This window comes from Girardinichthys multiradiatus, chromosome 23, assembly GCF_021462225.1.
Source record: "Girardinichthys multiradiatus isolate DD_20200921_A chromosome 23, DD_fGirMul_XY1, whole genome shotgun sequence".
Lineage (NCBI taxonomy): Eukaryota > Metazoa > Chordata > Actinopteri > Cyprinodontiformes > Goodeidae > Girardinichthys > Girardinichthys multiradiatus.
Genome location: NC_061815.1, coordinates 42680659 through 42703211, shown reverse-complemented (window position 1 = coordinate 42703211; position 22553 = coordinate 42680659). Strand labels below are relative to the sequence as shown.

Below are 22553 nucleotides of genomic sequence, written 5' to 3'. Positions count from 1 at the left end.
TTAAAACATGGTTTGGATAAACAAGTTTAACTTTATTGTAGATTTTTGCCCTATTCACAAAGCACTCAAGAAAAATTATGAAACAGGTTCCACATAAAAGGTTCCACACAATTATATTTTGCTAGTTTAATGCAAAAAGAGTTAATCTTATGTGATGTTATGTTTACTAGAATACATTAATTTGATCCAACAAACACCTTTTTATGTGTTAACTCAAAATGAAAAGTTAATATAAAGTGGACAACTGCCCTGGTTCACTTTTTGGGGTACGTGTCACAATTATACATTCAGACACACAAACAAACAATTAAGTGGATATTTGTGTCTTAGAATGTTGCACCTCAACTAAATACTTTTTGTAATCATTAAGCTTCTGGCCTGATTCTGGTTGGATACTTGATGAAGTCAAGATAAGACCATCTGTTAGGCATGGTGGTGGAAGTATAATGCTGTGGTGCTGCAAGTGGTACTGGTACATTTCACCAAGTGGATGAAATAATAAAAAATGGGGCTACTTTTAAATTATGTAACATTATCTCAAATAAACAAGTTAAACTTGTTAGTTAAAACTTGAAAACCATAGCATATTCAAACAGATTATTATCAGAAATATAATCAACGTCAAAATTGTAGATTGAAAAAAGGCATTGTAGTCTCTAATAGCTGACTGAGTTCATGTTCAACCAATTAATGGCTCTTTCTTTAACTATGTACCCAAGCCTTTCTTAACATTAATTACGTGTGTAACCCAGTCCAAAATAAAGGTATTGTGGATTGAATTAAGTTCATGAAAGGAGTAATAATTTAGACTGTGTTAAAAATGTTGTCTTACATATGTTAAAATTGTTATAAATAAGTTTAAAAAAATGGTGCTTGTAAGTACTTAAAATACTATGGTATAAGAAGTTAAAGAATTTACAAATATGTAGTTTAAACATGTTTTTATAAAAATGTAATCTTCATTATACTTTGTTTTGAAGAGTCCATGTTTATAAGAGGAAGTAGAGCCAAACAAATTTACCAGTCCGTGATTGGTGAAGAACCAGGAAGTAATCTACACCATGAGAGAGAGCTTGACCGTGCTGAAAAAAAGAAACATGGCGAAGTTATTAAAAACGGGTGTTTGCTGATATTTTAGACTTTTCAACTTGATAGTCTGTGTACAGAATTCTACCCTTTTGTTTGAAGCTACTGTGATTATTTCAACCTGGAATTTGCTGTACAGTAGTCGTGAGTTTTTATTTATTGCTCGCTAATGCATTAGCATTCATTAACAAAGTGGATGGACTTGGAATACTGTAAGCTAAATCGGCTAGCAAAAGAAGACTTAGCTCATGTTTCTGTCATGGGAGCTTCCAGAGTTAAGCCTAATGCATAGAGATGAGCTTACAGTGATAGTGTATATGACTGTGCTGGAAAACTTCACTGGCCTTCTTCACTGGACTTTCCTGCTGCCTGCTGATTCCCGTGGACCGAGAGACTGGTAAAGGAGCTGACCACATCCTGCACCATCATCTTCTTCCTGACTGGGACTAAGGACAGGTGAAATTCTACGAGGGTTCAAGATTTTCTTTTTGGAGCAAGGTATCACAGTTCACGCTTCACCATCATATCAGGCCTGCAACGTGGGGTTTATTTTCTCGGACTATATTTTAGTTAATTATTTGCCGGCTTAGGTGGACATTGAAGTGTGGGCCAACTTTACTTTACATAGGTTTTGGAAAGACTGAAATATTGTTATAATTCTGTGAATTTTGTATGGTGTTTAATATATGTTTCAGAAGTTTAAACTTTATTCCAGTGTGTGTTTGATTATTTCTGGTAAAATAGTATTTGAATAAGGAACAGAGTTTGGATATTTCATTGCATGAATATTGCTTTACAGTATATTCAGAGTTTTATTCTTTCTCAGAGCCATATTATTAGGATAAAGAACCTAAAGTGCTAGTGTTCTGTTACTCTAAGGTGAGTGAAACTCAACATAGGTCTAAAACACGAGTGTATAAAGAAGTTGTAGGATATGTTTATTAGAGTTACGAGTTGTAAGTCAAGTTAATTGGTTTAACGAACTCAGGGTCCCCTACCTACTTTAGATGGGTATAGGTGGGCTAAATAAATTGGAGGCACCGCTGTGATTATGTGTTGTGAGTGTCTAGATACACTAAGTAAAAGTACTTTTTTGATAGTTATTGTTAAAGAGAAAAGTAAGAGAATGCAACAGAGTGAGATTCTTGCCAATAAACTTAGGAACTGGTGCCGCGGAGAGGGCCTAGATGAGAGTCACGGGTTGTTGACAAAGGTTCCTCAAAATACAGAAATTGTGCATATAGAAGAGACATTGCAAACTATAAAATGCCTTGGGCATGTGAGGGGAAGAATGTTGGAAGAATCCACAGATCAAATATTAGTACTTTGTCAGTGCAGAGAGAAACTCACACATGGAGATGTTTCAAATGAAGTACTATCTTTAGATGAGTCTACAGTATGGCCTATATTCATTACTGTAAAATGTTCAAGTGCTGAGGAAGATTTTAATGTCAAACTAAATGCTCTTTTGCATGCAGAAGGAAAGACTGTAGATGATGTGCATGCACTTCTTGCTGGACCAGAGCCAGTTCCCTCATCCACAGAGTCCCTCATTCATGCTGTAAGTGATCTACTGGATAAAGCAACCAAACCTTCTGCAGAAACTTGAGGATATCGTCGCCAGCGTATTTTCTCCGGCATAGTGCCTACTCCTGCAGGTGAGGAGCAATTTGATCATTGGTTGGAGCAAGCATACATGATGGTGGAAGTGAGTGAATGTTCCCCAAAAGAAAAAAGACGGACCATAATGGAGAGCTTAAAGTGCCCTGCATTAGAAGTTATAAAAGCCGTTCGCCTTGCTGATCCAGAGGTCAGTCCTGCAAAGTGCCTAGAAGCCCTTGATAGTGCATTTGGGATGGCAGAGTCAGGAGATGATTTATACTTTGCTTTTAGACTGTTGCAGCAGCAGTCTGGAGAAAAGCTGTCAGATTTAGTATGAAGACTAGAGCGCTGTTTGTCAAAAGTAATGCAAAGAGATGGCCTTCCAGCCACAAGCATGAACAAAGCCCGGATTGAACAACTGCTTAAAGGCGCAGTAGGTTCAGACCTAATGCTAATTCAGCTCAGATTGAGGGAAAGAAAAGAGAACCCTCCAACTTTTCTTGAACTATTGCGTTAAATTCGTGCTGAAGAGGAGTATGAAGCATCTAGAGCTAAATTAAATCCATCAGTGCATGCTATCCACCACAACCCTCAGGTGGACCACAACCATTTTGAAATTCAGAGTCTGAGGGCTGAGATAAAATAAGTAAAGTCAATGTTTGCTGCACTTGCTTCACAAGTCCCTCAAGATGCTGTAGATAAACATGAAAAATGTTCTATTGACAGAGAGAGAGTTAAAGAAATGGGTCTGGACTGTGTAGTTGTGGCTCTAAAGAAACAAGTTAAACAGCTACAGCAAAAAGTCCAAAGTGTTGCATCAGGCTGAAACGCCACCTGCTGTAATGGCAGTGCAAACTCCCAACAGACGTTCTGATGTGGAGGAACGCTTTTGCTACCGCTGTGGAGAAAGCGGACACATGGAAGGTAAATGCAGAAGCCCTGAAAATCAAAATAAAGTTATTCCGAAGCTTATTAAGGCACTCAAAAAAGCCAAAACCATAAATCCACTGCCTTCCACTGATGAAAGCATTGAAGACAATGTTGGTACCGTGAGAAGCGGTGCAGTGGGCAACCTACAACCTGTTGGGCTACCAGAAGGCTTAATAGGGCCACCATCCTTGGAACCTTTAAAAATCAATGGACACTTATATGACGCCCTACTAGATAGAGGTTCCTGGGTCAGCATAATCTTTGAGTCCTGGTACAGGAGGTACTTGTCTGACACACCCATTCACCCCGTCAGTAAACTGGACATATGGGGTTTGAGTGATTCGAGCTACCCATATCTTGGCTATGTGATAGAAGACATGGAGTTTCCTAAGAAAGTGACTGGAGCTCCAGCTGCTTTGTCAGTCCTAGCCCTGATTTGTCCAGATCCACCTGGGCCAGACCAAACCCCTGCCATCATTGGAACCAATGCAAAAGCTAATCTTCCAAAACGCTTGGCTCAGCTGTGTGAGGAAACATCTGAATTGCATATTCAGACACTAGGAATACACAGCCTTCTGTCTGGAAGTGTAGAAAGAAATTTGGAGTTAAAAGAAGAGAACGAAGAGATCGCCTGTATAAAATGGGAGGGTCCAGGAGACCTGACATTTCCTGCTGGAAGTACATGTAAATCATCCTGCAAAGTGGATTTGGAAAAACCTCTTCCTGCTGACATCTTGTTGGTGGAATCTTCAACCGCAAATCCCCTTCCTCCTGGTGTGTTGTTGCAAGCCATGGTTATTCCAAGTAATGCTGTGGATGTAAACCAGCTAACCTTATTGTTCCAGAATGAATCCCTGAGACACATAACAGTACCAACTGGCACTGTAGTGGGTTGCCTGTGTTTTACTGATGTTGTCACAACAGTTTCCAAACAAAATACAATAAATACAGAGTTTGATGTAAGTCTGATTAACTTTGGGGAATCGCCCGTGCCAGAACAGTGGAAGCAAATACTTTGTCAGAAGCTATCTGAAAGGGCAGCTGTCTTTTCTTTGGATGAACTGGACGTGGGACTTGCTAAACAGGTGGAGCACACAATTAGACTGTCTGATCCCCGTCCATTCCGGGAACGCTCCAGACGCATCACTCCTGCCGATATTAATGATGTACTCTGTCATATACAGAAACTGCTAGCTGCAGGCATAATTAAAGAGTCTAAAAGCCCATATGCATCTCCCATTGTAATTGTGAGGCAAAAGAATGGAGATGTAAGGATGTGTGTTGATTATCGGACCCTCAACAGTCGAACTGTGCCCAAAAAGTACACCACACCCCGCTTTGATGAAGCTCTTGACTGCCTCTCAGGTAGTCAGTGGTTTTCAGTCTTAGACTTGAGGAGTGGCTATTATCAGAAAGCTATGAGAGAAGAGGACAAAGAAAAACAGCTTTTATTTGCCCTCTAGGATTTTATCAGTTTGAGAAGATGCCACAGGGTATCACAGGAGCTCCTGCAACTTTCCAACGTTTGATGGAAAAAGCAGTAGGTGACATGAACCTCCTCCAAGTGCTGGTGTATCTTGATGACTTTATTGTCTTTGGAAAGACTCTGGAAGAACATGAGCAGAGACTCCTAAAGGTTCTAGACAGACTCCAAGAAGTAGGGCTTAAGATTTCCCTGGATGAATGTCAATTCTGTCAGATGAAGGTTAAATATGTAGGTCATTTGGTATCTGCTGATGGTGTTGCAGCTGATCCAGCAAAAATTGAAGCTGTTACCAAGTGGCCAATGCCTACTAATTTGAAGACCCTGCAGTCATTTCTAGAATTTTGTGGGTACTACCGAAGGTTTATCCAGGATTATTCCTCCATCGTTCGCCCATTGACTGACCTAACTAAAGGATATGGACCCACACAGCGTGAGAGGAAGCCCAAAAAGAGTCAAAGCAATGTTTATCTGGATGAGCGGGAGCCATTTAGAGAAAGGTGGGATCAGTCATGCACTGACTCATTTGAGAAAGTAAAACACTGTCTCACAAATGCCCCGGTCTTGGCTTTCGCTGACCCCAGTAAAGCCTACATATTGCATATAAAAGCCAGTCTAAATGGCCTAGGCGCTGTTCTTTATCAGGAATATCCAGAGGGACTGAGACCAGTGGCGTTTGCCAGCCACAAATTAAGCTGTTCGGAAAGGAACTACGCTATTCATCAGTTGGAGTTTCTGTCTCTTAAGTGGGCCGTTGTAGAGAAATTCCACTATTATCTCAATAGAGCACGCTTCACCATACGAACAGACAATAATCCCCTAACTTATGTCCTCACCTCAGCAAAGCTAAATGCTACTGGGCATCGCTGGCTGTCAGACTTATTAGTCTATGATTTTGACATAATCTACAGACCGGGAAAAAACAACATTGACGCTGACTTACTGTCACGAATGGAGCCAGGAGAGAAAGATTCTGAGTGGCAAAGTATATCTCGAGCTGGAGTAAAGTCAATATGTCAGAAAGTTGGCATCCATGGTTCTTCTGCAGAATCTCCTAAATATGCAGAACAGCTTGGGGCTTCTCCCGAATGCATCCCTGATGTATATGCTTATTCTACACGTTTGCAGCTCAACTCACTAGGACAAATGTCAAGACAAGAATTAATTACAGCTCAAAGTGAAGATTCTCTCGTAGGACCAACCATCCAAGCACTAAACTGTGGAAAATGGCCCGATGACATCAAATCTAATCCGGAGATGATGGCTACGAAAAGAGAGATTGGAAAGTTAAAAATGGAAAATGGGCTGTTACATTGTGTGAGTAAAAGTCAGTGATTAGAAAAAACTCACCAACTTGTCCTGCCTGCCAAGTTCGGGGCAATTGTGCTGAAATCCCTTCACGATGATTTAGGTCATCTAGGAGTTGAAAGGACTACCGATATGCTCAGAAGTAGGTTTTTCTGGCCAAAAATGTCCACTGATGTTGAGCAGTACATTAAAAACTGTGGAGAGTGTGTTTTGAGAAACACTCCATGTTCAAAAGTAGCACCCTTAAACCAGATACTTAGTACTGGGCCAATGGATCTTGTTTGCATTGATTTCCTTTCAATGGAACCGGATTCCAAAGGCATCAGCAATGTGTTAGTAATCACTGACCATTTCACCAGATATGCTCAGGCTTTTCCTACTAAAAATCAAAAGGCTTTCACAGTTGCTAAGATTTTAGTGGGGAAGTATTTTGTGCATTATGGAATTCCAACACGTATTCACTCCGATCAGGGAAGAGACTTTGAGTCTCGACTCATCAGGGAACTGTTGACGCTGTTGGGCATTAAAAAGTCTCGCACAACTCCGTATCACCCACAAGGTGATCCACAGCCAGAGAGATTTAACAGAACTTTGCTATCCATGCTTGGAACATTGAATCAAGAAAAGAAAAGACAATGGAGCCAGCATGTTGTTCACTTAGTGCATGCTTATAATAGCACTAAATGTGATGCAACTGGATTTTCTCCGTTCTTCCTAATGTTCGGAAGAGAAGCCAAACTCCCAGTGGATGTATGCTTTGGGACACCTCTGAATGAAGATGGGGACCATCAGCATTCCTCCTATGTTGCAAAATTGAAAACTAACCTGCAACATGCTTATGAGATGGCAACTGAGGCATCCAACAAAATACATCTGCGTAATAAAAAAGCATATGACAAGAGACTTAGGTTTCAAAACCTAGAGCCTGGTGACAAAGTGTTGCTGAGAAATTTTGGAGTAAAAAGGAAACATAAGCTTGAGAATCGCTGGTGTGATGTTCCCTATGTTGTTGTGGAGAAGATGCCAAATCTTCCCGTCTATAAGGCGAAGCCCCAGAATGGGAAAGGGAAGTCTAAAACTTTGCACAGAGACAACCTCTTGCCAATAGGAGACTCTGTACACATACCAATGGTGGACAAACTTCCAGAGGAGCACACAAGGTTACCAGCAAGAGCACAAAGACGAACTCAGTCTAAGAGACACAGAAATGATCATTCTGTACAAGTGGCATATGAAGAGTCAACTGAGTCATCTGACTTGGAGTGGGAGTTACCACACCGACCATACCGGACATATCTTGAGGAAATACTCCAAATACACAACGATGGGCATGAACCAGAGGAGACTGAGGTTCATATTGCTGTGAATGAAGACCTCTCACAGAAAGCAAGCCCTGTTGTTGAGGAGCCAAACTGTGATGATGTTGATCCAGAAACGGAGTCAGAATCTGGACCCGTCTCTAGTGAAGATGGCAGGCCATGTCCGAGTAGCTCTAACAGCAGAATGAGTCATGCACATTCAAGACCAAAACGTACAATAAAAACCAGTAGTGAGACTTACTTATAATGAACCTGGCAAAGCTAGTGAGCAACCCCTCACTATTGTTCATAGGGGTGTTGTCATAAAAATACAGAGTTAAAATATTTGCTGAAACTGCTCTTCTCATTATTGAGTTACCTGTGTGACCATGAAGTCTGTTGAGGACACCAGACCTTTAGAGGGGGGAGGGTGTAACCCAGTCCAAAATAAAGGTATTGTGGATTGAATTAAGTACATGAAAGGAGTAATAATTTAGACTGTGTTAAAAATGTTGTCTTACATATGTTAAAATTTTTATAAATAAGTTTAAAAAAACAGTGCTTGTAAGTACTTAAAATACTATGGTATAAGAAGTTAAAGAATTTACAAATATGCAGTTTAAACACGTTTTTATAAAAATGTAATCTTTATTATACTTGGTTTTGAAGAGCCCATGTTTATAAGAGGAAGTGGTGTAGAACCAAACTACTACTGTGATTATTTCAACCTGGAATTTGCTGTACAGTAGTCGTGAGTTTTTATTTATTGCTCGCTAATGCATTAGCATTCATTAACAAAGTGGATGGACTTGGAGTACTGTAAGCTAAATCGGCTAGCAAAAGAAGACTTAGCTCATGTTTCTTTCATGGGAGCTTCCAGAGTTAAGCCTAATGCATAGAGATGAGCTTACAGTGATAGTGTATATGACTGTGCTGGAAAACTTCACTGGCCTTCTTCACTGGACTTTCCTGCTGCCTGCTGATTCCCGTGGACCGAGAGACTGGTAAAGGAGCTGACCACATCCTGCACCATCATCTTCTTCCTGACTGGGACTAAGGACAGGTGAAATTCTACGAGGGTTCAAGATTTTCTTTTTGGAGCAAGGTATCACAGTTCACGCTTCACCATCATATCAGGCCTGCAACGTGGGGTTTATTTTCTCGGACTATATTTTAGTTAATTATTTGCCGGCTTAGGTGGACATTGAAGTGTGGGCCAACTTTACTTTACATAGGTTTTGGAAAGACTGAAATATTGTTACAATTCTGTGAATTTTGTATGGTGTTTAATATATGTTTCAGAAGTTTAAACTTTATTCCAGTGTGTGTTTGATTATTTCTGGTAAAATAGTATTTGAATAAGGAATAGAGTTTGGATATTTCATTGCATGTATATTGCTTTACAGTATATTCAGAGTTTTATTCTTTCTCAGAGCCATATTATTAGGAGAAAGAACCTGTTTTACTTTAGTTCACATTGGTTAGGACCAATTCTTTTGCCTTTTTATTTATTAACATTGTTGGACACAAAATACTTTCCTATAAGGGTCTCTTCTTATTCACACACCACATGTCTCTGACTGAGACAGCATGAATAATATAAAATGGAAAGCAGAAAATTCCCTGCCAAGCTGAGCTCTCTACCTGGCAGGAAGGAAAAATCATATCCGTGCAATGTGGATTCCCGTGAGACAAGGCGTAATATCTTCATATTTACATGACGCTCAGAAAAAGGAAAATAAACAGACCTGCATAAACAGATGCAGAGTAATCATGAATGAAACCTCAGAGAAAGTCAATATGTGTGTGAGTGCAGATTTATGCATTGGCTTTCTGAATTTGTGAGTCAGCAATACAAGGAAAAGGATTGTAACTGAGAATAAAAGAATGTATAAAAAGAAAAAGAAGGGGTAAACAAATACTCTTTTTTTGTTGCATATCATGTTGTGAAGCAAAGAAAGGTCCAAGAAACTATGCAGGATTTAAGCTGAGGTTACTTTGTCCCTGCTGCCTAATTGCTAATCACAGTAGTGCCAACCACACAGGCCACAGCTAGAGTTGTGGCTAAAAGCTTTGTTTAAAATCCCCACCAGGACTCTGTGATGAAAAGTTAAAAGAATTCCCAACTTTAAATACATTTTGGTTTTCCACATCAAAATTTGACATGATGATGATGTAACTGTGGTAGATAACAGCAGGTGCTCCGAATAAAATGTAACTGAATGTCTAAGAGATTTGATAAAAATAGTAGCCAGGTAAAGTAAGGGAAAGAAAGCAGACATTTATGATTACTCAACTCGATGAATTAAAGTCTTAAAAGTCCTGCAGTACTTTTAAAAAGCCATGAAAATACAATAAATTTCAGCTCAACTTCACTTTACTTCAAATATCTTAAGAATTGGAATCTAAATTATTTTGAAACATTATACATATTTGATTTTTGTCGGTCTAAACAAACAAAATATAGCATACACAAAATAATCCCAGATGCCAAAGTGTTCAGCAAATCGATGCAGTTTTAACCTCATCAGCATGAAACCGACATTTTATATGCGAAGGGATGCATGTTTGTATTATTGTGCAGTTTTATCCCTCGTTTTTCTGGGTGTATATGTTTATGCAGAATAAAACTGTGTACACTTGCTGTACACCCTTGCTCTTTACTTATTATTTCAGTGTAAAAGTCATTTTACGTTTTACGTTCCTTCAGGAAATCCAAAGGTCTCATAATCTCCCTGAATACTACAATATGAAAACGGCATGAAAGTTGCAACAAAATAATACAAAAAAACATACTCACTTGAAACTTTAGCAAGATTTCTAAACGCAAGTAAGAGAACACGAAAAATTGTCAGAAGACTGATTGAGTCATCAAAAAAGGCAAGGCATTAAACTCAGCTCACTCAAATGGCTCTGCGGAGAAAAACCTTGAATGGCAGCTCCACCTGTCAGTATTAAGAGCCTTAGACATCAGGTCAGCACAAACCACTACTATGCCCAATAACATGAAAACCAGAGAATTCCCATCAGAGGGTCAAAGTTCCACAATTAATTTGAAAGAACCTGATTGTTGTTTGCTATACATGTAAACAAATGTGTTTAGAGTTTCGAGACAACGCCCTTTAAATTCAAACATTCTCTCTGTCTTTCAGTCTTACTGAACGATTTTGAATGTTAGGTTAAAACAATACATGATTTAGAGTATTTAGCCACTGCAGCAACAGATACAAAGTTGAAGCAAGGATGCTGGACACACACAGGCACATGTGGCTACGGTAAACCACTTACAGGCTGTTTATGCTGACTTTATAGTGTGTGTGTATGCAGATGTGAGCCAGATGCATCAATCTTGTTTATAGTAATTGTTGTGTTTCATCTTAGCAGAGCTGCATTTTTCTTCTAAAAAAAGAAAGAGGGAAAGGCGGAGAGAGAAACAAAGAAAAGAGAGAGTTGTGTGACGCAGAGGTGAAGACACAGCGGCCCACACAGCGAGTCAATTCAATTAGGAAGTGAAAATCCTTCCAGACCACTTTAATGTGGTTACTGATTGAGAACAACTCTCTTCTTGATCACCACACATATTCAGAATGCACTGTTGCCCACATAGCCACCCAATGGGAAATGACACATAGGTTTAAAGGTAATTTGAATTTATGGGATTAGGGTTTAATGTTGAAGGCTAGTCTGCTCCAGGAATCACAACAGAACATGCTAAAGCTTGGCCAGAGCTTTCATGGAAGGTCAGGGTGACCATGGAAGTTATAACAATTTATTGGGATCCACAAACACAGGCAATGTGATATAATAAAGCATATGTCAACACACAAATGAAATTGCCGACAATTTTACTTTTAACTCACAAAATAGAACTGTTAGGTTTAAAACACAATGTTTTTAGTGTGCTGCGGTTGATTAAACCACGTTGGAACAGAGACGCATCTATAATTGGTAGGACACTGTCATCATAAAGACTGGAGTAAAATACTTGTTTTATATGATTTCCTGCTGTTTGCAAAGTGTTCTTTGCAAATTCATATTTCAGATTTTGGGATTCCAAGATCTTTATGAACTGCTGGAAATTTTGGCAGCCTTTTGGGAATCTCAAGTTACTATTTAGTCATGCTAGCCACACTAACTGTCATCCATACCAATTGCTTATATTTATGCCCATGTGCCTAAACTCCAAAATAATTTTGTGTTTCCTATAGTGAAACCCTGTTTCGAGTGACTGTTCTGTCTCCCACACCTGATGTTGCATCTTCTCTGCTGCTAAAATATATTAATGATCACTTACAGCAGGAGGTCTAGAAAGCAATGTTTTCAATGCTGTCCTTAGATCTGTGTCTAAAATAGTTCTTAAAGAAAGCTCAAAATCTCTAAAAGGTTTTGAGGCTGTTAGCCCTGTTCCTTTGGTTCATGTCCTGGCTAGGCCTTTGTGTGTGGTGTTTGCATTTACATGTTTTTATTTGTTTAATTTAGCCAGAGCACCCTTAGTTTTCTCAGGGTGCTCTGGCTTTCTCCCACAATCCACAAATATTGGGTGTACTGGTGTGAGTGTGCAACTGATAGATTGATGTAAAGGTTTCGGATACATTAAGATTGACTTGTGTTTTTTCCTAATTCATTAGATGTTAAATAATCATAAACAAAATCATGGTAAGAAAGATTATTTTGATATCCAACTGACCTGTTCTTCACCAGGTTCTAAAACCAGTCTCAGGTGTAAAACAATTACACATTGTGTCATGAAAAAGCAAATACTGAAAGCCAAATAAAAAAAATTTGAAAAACTAAGTGCACCCTAAAAGGCCTGGATGCACACAAAATTGACAAAACCCAACAATTAAATTGGGATGAAATTTATTTTTACCATGTCTGTAAAAGTTGCTGGTACAACTGAAATAAAAAATACAAATGCTCACCTTAATTGCAACATTGGCATGTTTTGGTGATTACCATCAGTTGTCCAGGGTCAATGTGCTGATCATTTCCATTGCCACAATCCAATAAGGTTGTCTATCACCGTAACTTAGTATGTCTGACTGAGTTGAAATCTCAAGTTCTTTCATTTATTATAGCTTATAAATAAAAATAGCTGGAATAATGGATTTCATGAAGTTGTTTTCCCATAAACACAAGCAGTAAGAAAACTAAACATGGGCGGCCAGTTACAATAATTCAGAAGATCTCCTTCAGGGTTCACTGCATGTTTGAACAGCAGCTAAAAACACACAGATGAGCTGTAGAGACAGCTGAAAACACACACACACTTATTAAACACAAACACAATTTAACTTGAGAACAAAAGGGTGCACAAAAAGGCTAAGTAAAGTATACATGTAGAAATTAGCACAGAGTTTTTAGATATGAGAAAGAAACTGCAGCAATATAAGACATCATTTGTTTTATATAACAGGAAAAGCCCTCCGACTAGTTGCAACTGGAAATGATTTACTGTAAGTACACAGAATACAGCTACTGCAGAAAAACCATGCTACGTCAGCTGAGATTAATGTACCCCTGGAAACATTTTTTGTAAGATTTTACCAAATAAAAAAATATGCAAACTGTTGAGTGCGTTTAGCCTTGGAGTTAATACTTGATAGAACCTTTACTACATTTACAGCCGCAAGTCTTTTGTGGTATATTTCTACAATCCATGCACATATGTACATTCCACCTGGCAAAATAGCTCAACCTCAGTCAGACTGGGTGGAAAGCATCTGTAAGCAGCAGTTTTCTGAATTAGATTTAGATCTGGACTTTGACTAGACCATTTTAATACATAATAACAATTTAATTAAATGATTCCACTGTAGCTCTAATTGTATTTCATGGTTGTTCTTCTGTTGCAAGGTAAACCTCAGCCATAATTTCAAGTCTTTTGTAGCCTCTAATAGGTTTCCTGATGGGAATGGGATTAAGCTCCATCCATCTTTTCATCAACTCTGACCTTTTTCCCTGTACCTGCTGAGGATAAGCATCCCCACAGCGTGATGGGGCTACTACCATGTGTCCTGAAAAAGGTGAGGTGGGTTTGCAGTTGCGCAATACTCTTTCCATTTTCAGATGATGGAATGAACAGTGACTCGTGAGATGTTCAAAGATGGGGATATTGATTTATGACCTAAACCTGAAATTAAGTTAGTCATTTGGACTCTCTTTAGTACTAAATAGATTTTAGAATGTAGTAAGTTGCACTAGATTTCATTTAGGGATATCAGGAAAAAATAGCTAAATTCAAATGGACATAACACATTTCACATGACTATATGTGGAAACGCTCCGAGGGTGTGAATACTTTGCAGGATACTATAGTGTATTTTAGGCAATGGAGAAACACAAAGGTCATCCAAGACAGTTGACTTCTGCAATGCAAAAAAGGAAGAACTCAAGAGTGAACGAATTCCCAGACAGGTCCTTTGATGACAGATTGTCACGGCCAGCCCAGCTTAACCAAGTCAAACATGTCACATTTATTATTTTGATTTTCCATAGCTTACAGCTTTGGCATAATGGTGAACCAGTTTCTTTCAACATAAAAAAGGCTGCCCAGAGGGAAAACAAGTTTCTGACTGACATAAAAGATCAATAAAGTGAGCCCAACAACTCTTAACTCTGTGTGAGCAGAAAATACCTTTACTTCTTAAAGAATCATTGCAACAACAACATCACAATAGCAGCAGTAAAAGAGCTTGAAAGAAATTCATAATATTGGAAGGTGTATCTTCTGCAGACAAAACAGTTCAGCTGCTGGTTGGAGCTCCGGGCTCAGATTTCTTCTAGTGAAGGTGGTTGATTTCAGGCAGATTATCTGAATGCATACTGCAGTACCATTTAAAGAGCTATGACAACATTCACACTTATAGCTCTTAAAATGGCGCTGGGGTCTGCAACAAACTGTGTTAATGTTCCATGGCTAAAACCTGTCAGCATCTTTTGTTTACTCACAAACTAAATGCAGAATGAATCTATGCTAGGCATGGGTCAATACAGGATTGTTGCTGTATGATGACCTTCAGTGAAATTATCAGGGTAGGATGGTAATACCACAATCTTAAACAAAAAATTCTTAACACGACATAAACTTCTACAGAAGCATAAGATAGCAAACCTTCATTCTGTCATAACAATTACAGTGATGAGATAAACACATAAACAAAAACAAAAAAAAGCAGTAACAGCAGGTATGCAGAGATTTAAAAATGTTCTGCTATTTATCTGGTCCAAATAAAACAGGCATTGCCTTATATCATCTGCGCACTCACAGATTCACAGTCTAATGCCGAGCCCTTATTTCTTTTGCTACACAGAGCTGTGTAGTTAACTTTAGTCAAAAATATATGTTTAAAATTCTTAATCAGCTGCGCTTGTCTAATCTGTTGAAAGATATTGACATCCAAGGTTTTGATTGTTCCTGGACGCCTATATACTTTGTTCTTTAAGGAAAACATAGTTAAACCTTTATGTTATCGCCATCATGTGTAAATCTTCTGAATTGAATGAATTAAATGAATACTGATCATATGGGGTGGCGGACACATAAAGGGTTGGTCAGAAGTTTACATGCATTCATGACAGGAATAAATGTCATATTAATTTTGGACTTTTAATATCTTGAAACATTCTTGTTTCAAGATAACAATGAAACAATAAGCTTTAACAATTTTTAAAAAAACAAGAATTTGGAGCTCATGTTTGAATTTATTGAGGGTTCCTTTCTAATCAGGATCGTTGTCCAGTAGGCCCGAACTGTCACATTCAGAAGAAAAAAAAAAAATAGTTCTGGATATTCAGGAACAACCCAAGAAGCACCAGGACTAAAACATCAACATGGACTGAGAGGATGTAAACCAAGGAAGATGTCCATGCTCCAAAATCTACACCTTCAACCAAGATTGAATTTTGTAGCAGCCCACATGGACAAGCCAAACATCTTATGGAGAAGGTTTTATAATAAAATGTGATAAAGTTTGAGCTGTTCGGCTACATTGACGAGTATTAAGGGTCTTTTTCACTGGCAATGCTCCTGGAGCATTGCACACAGTAGATGGAAGTCAAGAGTTTGAAAAATTGAATAGAGTTGGGTGTTCCAACAGGATATTGATCGTAATTAAGTAGACAAAACTTTAAATTCTGAAATGGCCTTAATCTCTTTGAAAACATAAAAACTATACATAAAAGGTGAGTCCCTGACAGGAAACCAAACTTTTTAAAGCACTGATATTTCTGATGAGTGATCAAAGATACAGTCAGAATTTTGCCGTAAGCTTGTTGACAGCTTTAGAAAGCACATAGTTTCTCTGCAACTTTCTAAAAAACTATTACAACCAAATATAAGAGGTCATGCATGCATCATATTTACTAAATTAGAATATGCTTTTTGATGAGGCTCGTTTGTCAGATAAAGTAAACCTTTTAAAAATAACAACCTTTAAGCAAGCATTAAATGTACTTTTTAATAAGCCCACATTTCATTCTTCCACTTTCATTCATCCACATTTTAATCTTAAGTATTATCAGAAATAAAGGCCTCAAATCCTCAGCCCGTCCGTATTTAATTTATATAACGTGTTTCACTTGGTAAACAGAGTTACTGAAATACATGAACTTTTCCATTATATTCTAATTTATTGAATATAAAACTGCTGTATGTATAATTTTAAACAATTTCTTTCGTGAACACAATTTTTTGTGAACACAATTATAGATTTTAAAGTTCAAAAAGTTGGCTATTGTATTGTAAGCTCACTCTTTTGCACCCAACACTGTGCTGAAATAACTTCCTAATAAGCCATTCATTAGCAAAAATTGTAAGTAAATCTGTAAACTGGCACAAATATGTATTTTATTTTCATGGAATTGCATGGTGATTGTTGTAAACCTGGAAATTCTGAAATCTAAAAATTGTACTGCTTCAAAAGAAGAACATTTTAATTAAAGGATTGTTGTGAAATGAACTCTCCAATGTGTATGTTTGGGTTGTTGTGCGCATGAGTGTGTTCCTTGATATCTTCCATTTAAAAACCCTCTAGGGAGGCAGTGTAGAGTAGTGATGTAATTAGAGCCAAGTATCTTGCCAGTATAGTCACAAGTGCACAAGAGGGATCCAGCGAGATTTAAGTGGACAGAGGAGGGACAGTAAAGAGATTGCTTTCCGTGTTGCTTGAAACCACTCTCAACATCTTTCTCCATTTCCCTGTTTTATCACCCTCACATTTTAAATCAAACAACACATTTAAATATTAGACATGTCCTTTAAATGTCTCACTTTTCTACCTTCCACAATTATCACAGATGACAATATAAAAGAATATTTACGTTGTTTTAGATCCATCTAATGTGACAGCTCTGTCGATTCTGCTATGGGTAATCAGTTACGTTCAAGCTAACAGCTGCTGAATACTAATGGAAACTATGGGCGTTCTTATGTCTTACCTTTATACAGGTACCAAACGTTTGCATTTAGACCTTATAACTGTAGCTATACATGATTTATTTCAGTTATGTAATTTCAGGCGGAAATTGTTTCTAAAACCCTTAGGGCTTAACAGGTTAAGGTTGCTTATGTTACTGTGTGCAAGGCTTGACAGACTCACTTGACAGAACCTTGAGATGCCCTAGAATACAGCAGCTAGACAGGCACTGGTCTGGTGTTGCAGAACCAGAGCAGCAGCTTGGAGGCTGAGGAGCAACCACTGGAGAAGCAGGAGGGGAAGAGGAGGAAAGGAATAGGTGGATGAAATAAAAAAAACAAATAAAAGTGCAGCCATAAGGGAGAAGAAAATAAAATCATAGGTAAAATGATGTGAAAATCAAAGGAATAAAAAATGAGAAACAATGAAGCAATGGTTAATGTAAACCAATAAAATTAAGGGTGGTCAAAGAAAATAAAGTTGACCCAATAATGGAATGTGACACAGAAAGAGGCAATTAAGCAAAACAAAATGTAGAAGCATTAATATCATGAAAATGTCATGAAAAATAATCCAGGGAGTTAAAGAAATTAAAAACACAATGTTGGAAAAGTACCGAAGGAGGGAAAGGCCAGAAGAAAGAAAGGGAAGGGCAGAGAAAGGAAAAACAAGGTTAGTTTACACCAAGACGACTCAGATTGGGTGTGTCTATGTGTGTGTGAAAAAAGCAAAGCTGATGTTCAATAGTTCCTATCTGACTTGTTTTACTCTAGAATAAGATTAATTCTTGATTAGGATTCATGCTCCAGGTATTTTAATTTAGACTAAACATCAGAAAATGTTTTTATTTCTCACTATTGGTAAGTCTTCCAAAGGTTTTGAAAATTACAAACTACTTAAAACAGGGTCTACAAAAGGAAAAGGAAATATAGTGGAGACAAGAAGGCAATGAATGAGTATCTCTCTTGAAAATATCTTCTGTTTAGCCTTCTTAAGCAAGTCTACTACACCATTTAGTTTCTGAGATGCAATGGTTGCTTTTTTTAAACTATTTTCCAGTTTAAACCATAATGAAGGTGTTAAATTGTGACTGCAAAAGAATTGCCGTGGAAGTGGAAGGTGTACATGATTTTACAACTGTTGGATCCAAAGTGTATCCTGCCACAGGCACAACTGAATGATGGGCAGATTTAAACGTGTCTACAGTTTGATTCTTACAGCAACAAGTCAAAACAAATTTGAAGAATAACCATGATCACTTCATAAATTACATGAATCCTTTGGGCAAACAGTGAAAATCATTTTAAAATTCCACTCTTTTTAAAATTATTCTTGGCCAGGTTATTGGTGGTTTATGGCTGTGTATTTAACCACCTCTGTGTTTTACTGCCCAGCAGCTGAAATAAAAACGTCAACAGCATACCCGCCAGCAAAGTCTGAGTCAAAGGCTTCATCTCTCAGCAGGAGGGAAGCTCCTACAAATATCACACATGATGAAAACTGGTCGTCATGTTTGCAATTTAAAAGACCAAACATTAATAATTGTTCCCTTTATTATTAAACTAGTAATAGGAGGCCACCAATTTAAATAGGAAGTTTAATTCATTTCTTTTTAAAATATTATTTGCTTTTCTTCTGTCCCAATGAATAACATTCATCTGCTTTTTAAATATCATGTTTCTGGTTCAAGTTTGCAATTATTTTTGTCCATTTTTGGTCTATCTGCATCAATCTCCTTTCCTTGTCCTTTTCCGTCTCTAACACCTGCAAGTCAACCCTGCTCTGCATGTATGTCACCTTCCTCATACTTCTCTCCATTTCTTCACCTTCATCTTGACCTCCTATTATATCATCTACTGACTTCATCATTTTATCTAAATTTATTCGCCTACCGTCGTAGTGTCCCATTGTTAAACTTTCTGCTTTGATTTCACCCTCATTCCATCCTTCTGTCATGTCTGCTTTTTCTCCTTTTTCTTGTTTTTTTCCACCTTCCTTTCTTCTCTTTTCTTTTTTCCTGAACTTGTTGTTCTCTTTTGTCTTACGTGTCCACTTCTTCCTCTCCTTTGTGTTCATATTATCCATTTCATCATCTGTTCGTTTCCTTTTGTTACCACTAACTGAACAATTGCTTATTGATATGCTTTGTTTTCTTGGGACTGACTGTTTTTAGATAAATGACTCCACTGAGACTATAAATACTCAGGAGGCGTCCTGTTACTGTCTGTGACAGAGTGTATAATGAACAGTGTTAAGATGCCATAGAGAATGGAGATTTCATATATCATTCCTTTACTTTGCCAGCTCAAGTGGCTGATTCATCATGACCAACATGCATTTCAATGTTGTGTTTGGAGTGCTGCAGGCATATATATAACGATTCAATAACTCAGAGTTTATTGTGAAAACTAACTGAAAAATTTGTCTCCTAACATAATGGTGGTTTGATCCAAGAATAACCACTCAGTAAATTTCTCAGAAGCTGTTGTTATTCCCTGTAAGCGCTTAATAAAAGAAAATGAAAATGAAAAATTGTGTGGTCATTGCTGGCTTGGAACTTAAATACAGTCTTAGAAGGGGCACATTATCTGTCAATTATATTTGATAGCCTAAGATTATATTACAACAACTATTAGTTTAAATTTAAACCTTCTGCATCTAATTTGCTATGAGCTTAGTTTCTCACAGCGGTCCTGAACACATCCCTCACACACTCAATCTTGTTCATTTGTCTGAAAAACTCACATGTGTACAGGGCATTTGGTTAGAGATATTACACTGACATAAATATATTTGTTTGCAAAGGAAAACAGATCTGGTCTAAGGAGTAAGAGATAGGACAGTGAGAATTGTATGTCCAGAGATCCTCTCTGCTTTACTTTAAGGTAACACAACAAGATCCAGACCACAGTAAGGTGTTTTGCTTTTTCTGATCAGGTGACAGGGTGGGAAGACTGACATTCCAGGGTGTCTAAAAACGTTAATTTCTTTTATTTTTCTTCTTCTAAACTTGTTCCCATCAAACGTACTTGCATTATATTGCAAATGGATGCTATGAGCCCTTTCTTTAAACTCTGAAGGGACAAGGTTGATAAAGGAAAACCTTTAATCAACTTAGAGAATAATTTGAACATTCATCTCAAAATCTGAAAAAACTCTCCTCTCCTAAAAACAGCAGTACATTTTAAAATTTGTCTCAGTATCTTTGTAGCATTTGGTATGTGCTTTTTACTTAAATAAATTATTCCCAAGGTTGGCATTATAAATACAAACTAAGGTTGGGTGATATATGGAAAGAAATCCTATCACGATAATATTTTATATATATGTTAATTAGGAAGGTTACTCAAAGTTAATTTAAGTGCAATTAGAGGGAGAAGGGGTATGAAAAATAAGTTTTACTTCTTCATACCCCTTTTCAGACAATTTATATTAATTAATAATCAATGTCAGATCTCAGGTTAAATATACTGACAAGTTTGCTTGTTGGAAAATGTTTATTTTACTGGTTTCTATTTGTGTTTAAGTTAATTTAATTTATTTGGAACTGGAAATTTAATTTAATTTAATGTTTACCAAACACTTCTTTGTATGGTATTTGGATATTTGTTTGTTTGTTATAAGCATTTCTGAAATTGATTTATTTATTTACTGTTGTGTGTCATTGTCTGAAATCATTGTCTGACATAAATAAATAAATAAATATACTAGTCGATATCAATATATATCACGATATAAAACAAATCACTATTTTTGTCTATCTTTAATGTTCCCTAGTACTATTAAGTCAGATTTGAAGATATCAGAAGGTTATTTTTGATTTCAAGATTTTATTTTAAAATCCTGAACATGTCATCGAACATTATTCAACTGTTTTGGATAAATAAAATCAGAATCAGCTTTTTTGCCACGTTTGTGACACAAACCAGGAATTTGACTCAGGTACCCTTTGCTCTCAGTGAAGAATTTTTTTCTTTTTTGTCATATAAATGAAAATAAAATATGTATTTAAATGTACATATATACACAATTGACTTTACAATAGAATAGAATGTGAGATCAGTCCAAGTATGCAGGGTGTTGTTCTGGGACTCTGACTTTCAAGTGTTCATCAGAGCATCAGCCTGTGGGGAGAAACTGTCTCTGTGGTGGCTGGTTTCAGCAGACAGCACTCTGTAGCACCGACCGGACAGTAAAAGTCTAAACAGTTTAAAGAGGTATATTTTAAACTAAAATCTTCTTTTGCAATAAAATAAACTCATGCATTTGCGATTTCTCTGTCGCTTTGATTTTTTATCATAAGGCATGAGAAAGCCGACTCTATGATGCTGGTGTACGTGTTGTTTTCAGAGACAGGGAGAAGAAAGGAGGCGGCTCCTGTCTGGGATTGTAATGTTTTACACTCTGCGTGCTCCATTGTGGCACTGGTTCAGGTGGTAAAACAGATTGGTGGTATACCCTGACTTTGTCGGAACATGTGCTGAACGTAATTTGCAGCGCACGTACTTTGCCTTTTTTTGTCCAACTTTAAATAGCCAAAATAGCCACACGACTAAACTGCTAAACACGACTTCTTGTCAATGATGTCGTTCGCTGTGTCTTCTCTCTTTTCTTCTTTCGAGGCACAAATTTTCTTTTCATGTTTTTCCAGTGATGTCAGTCCTACCTGTTACCTGAAGTAAGAGACTGCAGCTGCACAAACATTAGCCCTTAGCACATCTGGCTGCAACTGCGCTGTCTGCATCAACATAACTTTGCGTCTCTGTATTCCAGCCACATGATTGGTCCAGCACGGAGTAACTTTTATTATCATTGGCTATTCGTATTTTTGTGAAAACCTGGATGAACGCCATCTATCGAAAAGTCTATCGACCATGTTTCATAGTTCTATCGAGGAAAAGTTATTTCGCAATGTATATCTGTATGGTTTTATTGCCCAGCCCTACTACTAACTGGTTCTCAATTGCCTCACCTGTTCACATAAAGGTTAAATATGGACAGCACACCCACAAAACTTAACTGACCTGCACAGAGTCCTTAACTAACCTTTTTGAACACTTTCAGGGTTTTCTTATGTAACTATGATCACACTCCTGAACCTTGTGGAATATGTTTAGGCGAAACATATTTTTTACTTCTCAACACCAATTTTATTTATTTATTTTAATTATTTTTTAAAAAAGCACCTATCTGGACCAAAGGTTTGAATGCTGTATGAGTAGTATTTACATATTTTGGTTAGTCTAAACACAAAGCTTAATCAAAATTCATGAAACTGTTTAGAGATTAAAAAATAAAATATGTTTTGATCAAATTTAGCCTCCATTCAGTCTACAGTCAAATATCTGTAAACTGTATACATGTCAACTATCTGTTCTGGACATAGTTACCTGGCTTAAAAAAAAAAAAAAAACAGTTATAAAAAGTAAA

General features: G+C 37.4%; 1 protein-coding gene across 4 annotated transcripts in view; it reads right to left on the bottom strand.

The window, feature by feature from the left end:
* The window catches only part of htr4 (5-hydroxytryptamine receptor 4), a 206455-nt gene that overhangs the window by 27906 nt on the left and 155996 nt on the right, over positions 1-22553 (bottom strand). For 2 of the 4 annotated variants that reach the window (XR_007036322.1, XR_007036323.1), the window contains exons 7-8: positions 8436-8760; positions 1022-1207 (exon numbers count right to left, since the gene is read on the bottom strand). The exons of 1 other annotated variant lie outside the window; for it this stretch is intronic. Coding sequence is in view for 1 of the 3 variants with exons in the window: in XM_047353630.1 (XP_047209586.1) it covers positions 17342-17405 (64 nt within the window). In the remaining 2 variants the exon portion in view is untranslated. Of the gene's footprint in view, positions 1-1021; positions 1208-8435; positions 8761-17296; positions 17406-22553 lie in introns of those variants that run through there. One more of the 4 variants, XM_047353630.1, reaches the window with a different exon arrangement.